At 38.6% G+C, this 5,286-nt stretch overlaps 1 protein-coding gene across 1 annotated transcript in view; it reads right to left on the reverse strand.

Annotated features, from left to right (window-relative positions):
- Positions 1 to 5,280, reverse strand: part of RAB11FIP2 (RAB11 family interacting protein 2) — a 32,765-nt gene extending 27,485 nt beyond the window's left edge. Inside the window, exon 1 of the mRNA XM_009641415.2 lies at positions 4,858 to 5,280. Within this exon, the coding sequence (XP_009639710.1) occupies positions 4,858 to 5,210 (353 nt within the window). The 5' untranslated portion in view covers positions 5,211 to 5,280. The remainder of the gene's footprint in view (positions 1 to 4,857) is intronic.
- Positions 5,281 to 5,286: the final 6 nt, after the last annotated feature.

Genomic DNA, 5,286 nt, shown 5'->3' on the forward strand with positions numbered 1-5,286 from the left:
TAAGAATTTTTTTTTTTTTTTTTAAGGAATTCTCCATTTTACTTTTAAAAAGTTTCTCAAGTCTGCTGTGGTGTTTTTTTTTTTTGGGGGGGGGGGGGTCGGGGATAGTTGAGGTATTACAGAAACCAGGGAAAAGGGGAATTAAGTCACAAATAAAAAATCTCTCCTCCAACAAAACTTCCCTATGAAATATTAACTGTACCATCACCTGCCCCCCTCAAATTTATAACATTCCAGACAAGTGTTGCATCTTAAATCATCTGAGGGTATTACAACATTAGCTCTCCAGACAAGCCAATAAAGGAACAGACAATAGTGTGGAATTAGAGAACAAGAAGGATGGAGCAAATGTCAATGAAATAAGTAACATCATGGTGACAGTGAATGGAAATTTGTTCTTCTATTGCTGTGTTCATTTAGCACACAGGAGAAAAATACCTAAGCACTGTCATTAAGAAAAACTACCAAAAAATACTTGAGTAAATTAAGACGTGTCAGTACATGATTATTTTTTATTCCATGATAATTCAAAAATTTGTTTTCATGTTACACACTGTCAGATCCTCAGTAGTGTTAAGGCAACTACGAGTTATAACTGAATTGAAATTATGAAAAAAAAATGTATATATATGCTTTAAAACAACACATTCGTTGATAATAATTTACATTTAAAGTGTAAGAGCAAGAGAGGTGTATTTTTTCTGCAACAGCAGACAAAAAAAAAATTGTCATGTATTTCTCAGAATGTATTAAAAAAACCTACAGGATTTTACTGCAAAAAATAAAACCATGTCAGAAATTTAAGATCTGAAAACTTATGCTAAATATACTTCCAATAAAACAGTGTCTCCCAAGATTTTTGAACTGTTAAAAAACCCTCAGTAAAATCTCTCAGCATCTGGAGCCTCAGTTTCAACTCTGGAGAAAAGAGCAGGAGTAAAAAGAGCCTGTCCATTTCCAACTACAGCAGAGGTGCCAGAGACACAAATTTACAAAGTTACCACAGTGTGATGGGCACTTCTGCACTAATACAGAAAGAAAATGAACTAGGATCCTGCAGATGCTTTGGCTGAGGTCTCAGGAAGAGACCTAGTAAGGGACCATCTGAGCCACATCTGGATCTAACCATTCCAGGAATTTTCACTTTTAAGAATTTGAAAAATCATCGGTTTCAGAAAGAAAGAGAAAGGACATTGCGTGACGGTGCGTACAAGATTTTCACTATCAAATTATAGTAAATATACTGCTTTGTTTCATTAAATATTGTGTGAAATCAGGTTTATTAGAACACAACATGCAAATCCTATCATGAGGTCTCTGCCTGAAAACTTTACAGCACAGAATATTTTTCTTAAGGTGTGACAAGTAACAAAAAAAGCTATACAGAAAAAAAAGGATTCTTTTTTCCTAACATAATGTCTCAGAAGCTGCAGCAAATTTTCAAATTTACTTCTTCCAAATTATAAAACAGTAAACAACAAAAATATACAAAAAGCTGAATGTCACACACCTCGCGGTCTTCCTAGGAATTAAAAATCAGCTGGTAGCCCTCACTTCTCATGCCTCCTTACTAAAAAAGCACCAGGGAATTGCTGACAGGGTTCAGCATTGTGCAGAATATTAAATATCTTTTTTGCAATACCCTGGTGACTCTTGAGTCTGTCTCTTACAGCACCATATGTACAGCTGTGTTGGAAAGAGGAAGCTATTAAATATATTAAAAAGTAGAAATATTACCAATAGACACTTCATCAAATAACTGGATCTCATTCATCCCCAAACAAAGCAAGAAATGTTAAGGTTACATCAACATGAGAAAATAACTCTGGATTTAATAACACCACAAGCCTGTTGAACATATTTGAAAGTAAAAACATTGCTTAATAAAACAGATTAGTGTTTCTGAAACAATGAATATAGTTTTCAACCATCAGAATGCTTTGGTAATAAAGACATTGGTCTTGGTCTTGAAAGGCACTGGGTATCTCAGTTCCCACACTATAGTCACGGCTAGAAGGTCTTCAGGTCCAAATATATTACCCTTAGTTTACTGCCAACACAGGACTAGGAATATTTTGTATCAAAAAGGATTTATTAAAAGAAAAAAAAAGAAAGGGTGTTTTGTTTGAGATCACATTTGCAAATATATTCTTGAAAGTTTGCCCTCCTCCCACATATATGTACAAATATTGCATCCACATCTCCAACTAACACTTAGAGTCAGCAACGACACACACACGGTCCACAAAGGCATACGAGTAGACAACCCTGAAAACTTTTCAAAAACATCTAAATGCTTAAGGACTCTGAATTATTTTTTCAATAATGAGTTTCAAAAAGGACATCTTCTAGATTTCTAAGCACCTAAAGACACCAACAGGAAAACTGGACTTCAGTGGCTCCTACCTCCTAAGAATTTAAATCGACATTAAGTGAGGACGTGCTGCAAAAATCCCACTAACCGCCTATCTGCACTTTTACATATGCGTAAGGCTTTTACAAGTACAGCTGTTCGGCTCTAGAATCCAAACACCCATCAACTTTTAATAAGATTTGCAATCTTAAATGCTTGAGTAACTTCTGAAAATAGGACTGAGGCTGTTTGTAAAATTTCCCCATAGGTCCCCATCTTCTGCAGTACAGCTCGCAGGCGGAGCGCAGCTTTCTGGGGGAGCCCCGGTAATTTCAGCGGTGGTCTAGGGAAGCACCACTGCACATTTACATAGCATGAGTTCCTCTCTCACGCTTCAGAGAAAGAGATGAAAAAATAAAGAATGCCTACGAAGCCCTGCTATCACAACTTCATATTAAAATACTGAAGAGATCCTAATGTTTATTTAACTATCACAAGGACTATATTAATTACCCCACTTACAAATTTTTGGAATAATTTTGTAAGACTCCAATAGTACTTTTGCTAAAATTGCTGTAAAAGCATAAGACTCCAATACTACTTTTGCTAAAATTGCTGCAAAAGCATATGGGTCCCCAAAGGGAAAGGAGGTTTTGTTACTCACAGTAATACATAAAGAATTACATATTTTCCTGCAGTTTCTGAATTTACAAAGTTTTTACAGGTAGTAGCATTTCTACTTCACTCGCTCACATTTTTTTCTGTAGAGCAGCTAGGTAGCTAAAGTACTAAAGTAGTTGCCTATGACTTGCAAGATAATTACAACTGATGATTAAAGAGTCTTTAAGATGCATGTTTAAAGAGCACTGAAGCTTCTTCAGTCAAGTGTAAATAGAAATTTAGACCCTAAGGCTACAGGCATTACCATGTATTGCATCAAGGTAACTGACTGGTCCTTAAAGAGATAAGCAATTAAAAAGTATAATACTTCAGACCAGGAACCCACAAGAGATTCTGCATGGACATGTTCCCTATGATATGGTTAATAAACATACTGTTTTGATAAAAATTTCATTTACCAAAAAAAAAAAAAAAACCCCACCCCAAACACTGGGGCAAAGCCAGCTTTGACTTGTCTTTGGTGCTCCTTCAAACTCCGCCACCGCACATAAGCAGGACCAGGTTTTGAGATGGTTTCTACAGAAACAGCTGTCTGATCAACAAGACCTGGCTGGTGCTGCTGTACTGATTCCTGCCTCCAACTGCCCACTTGGACTCTGCTGGGGGTTAACACCCCCCCAGTACAGTCAGTAATAGACATAGGATGCCAGCCTCTTAGGCACTTTGATGCCAGCATCTTACCATAGACCCACCATCATCAACAGAATAAATACAAAATGTTAACAGCTGAGATTTGGGCACTGGAGCCCTTCCTCTCTGCTGGAGAGACACTAGAGGAGGAAAGGCACCTGCAGCAGGAACTTTCTAACTGCTGCAGAAAGATTTGTCAGCGCTCATATGTCACTGCCTACATATAGCTTGGAGGTCTCCATGCTGTTCTTGGACTACTTCTATGGGGCAGACAGCTAAACCAAACACAAATCATGTAGTCACAGCCATGCCTGCAGTATGCTCACACCTACAGCTTATTCTTATACACTTTGGAGGACAAATTACACTGGTACCAGACATCTTTGTGCAACCATGTCCTAAGTAGAAATTATAAACAAATTTACTAATTCAATTGAAAAACCCAGAGAATTAGATACGTTTACAGTTCAGCCTAATAAACTGCTGTGATTTTTTTTTTTTTATTCCAGTGCCAGAATTTCTTTGCAAATGGCAATTTTATTTGACAAAGGCTTATGGAGGTAATGATGGAGGCTACTACAACAGCAGAAATTTCTCTTCAGTCTTCTCTGTTGAGGCCTGCTGCATGGAGCAACCTGCAGGATCACGGCCCAAAACTAATCAAGATCAGAAAAGCACTGTGTTGCTGTGGTAAGCCTTCATTAAGTCACAGTTCATTGACCACTAAAATATAAATATAAAATATTTAAAGGCGCTTGGTTGCAGCAATTGAAGGAAAACATTTTTAAAGAGAACACCACCAAGCTTCGAGACAGTTCGCTCAAACATGGTTCAAATTGAGGTAGGAGTTGAATGGGGATATGGCCCTGAGCAGAACGAAGAAAAATCTTCAGAAAAACAGACTGTAAGGAGTTTATGTTGCACACAAGAATTTGTCAAAAACCATGAATGTTATTGACAGTCCTTCCCTGTGCAGAGCAGTTTACTGATTACAGTAAACTTCCCTGTGGAAGAGGTCGGGCCACACTGACATAACTGTGTATGTTGGGGGCTTTGAACACACCATAGAAGAGAAATGTCCTAATTTCATTTCAAAGTACGTAGATAATAAGGCTACTATTCCCCCGCCACCCCACCAAGTGCAAGTTCATCAGGAATACAAATCATAATGAAAAGAACCAACCATCACTTACTCTGTTTTCCTTCTTTGCTTGTCCTCAAATATATCATTCAGACTTATCGCCACCTGTCCCAAAAACTTGTCCAGCCCCACCAGCGACCTGTGCATGACAATCAGGTAGAGGATGTATTTTTCTGGATTCTCCTGCATGAGTAATCCAGGGAGCTCAAAGGAGGCCTCTTCTTTCCAGATGGGATCCAGGGTCTTCTCGGCCACCGAGGTGGAATACTTCTCCTTGCCCAGCTGTATGATGGTGTAGGCATCGTTGCTGCCATTTTTACCTTTTGGCTTCAGACCTTTGGCTTGAAGGACCGTAACTTGCACGTGAGTTGGGAACCACTTCTGGGCTTGCTCTGCTAACATCATCTTTGGGGATCGCAGCAGCAAGCGCAAAGGCAAAGTCTGTCAGCCTCCCAGTTCCCGCGTAAGGGCACTTACGGCG

The sequence above is a fragment of the Egretta garzetta genome, unplaced genomic scaffold (assembly GCF_000687185.1).
Source record: "Egretta garzetta isolate BGI_Z169 unplaced genomic scaffold, ASM68718v1 scaffold486, whole genome shotgun sequence".
NCBI lineage: Eukaryota > Metazoa > Chordata > Aves > Pelecaniformes > Ardeidae > Egretta > Egretta garzetta.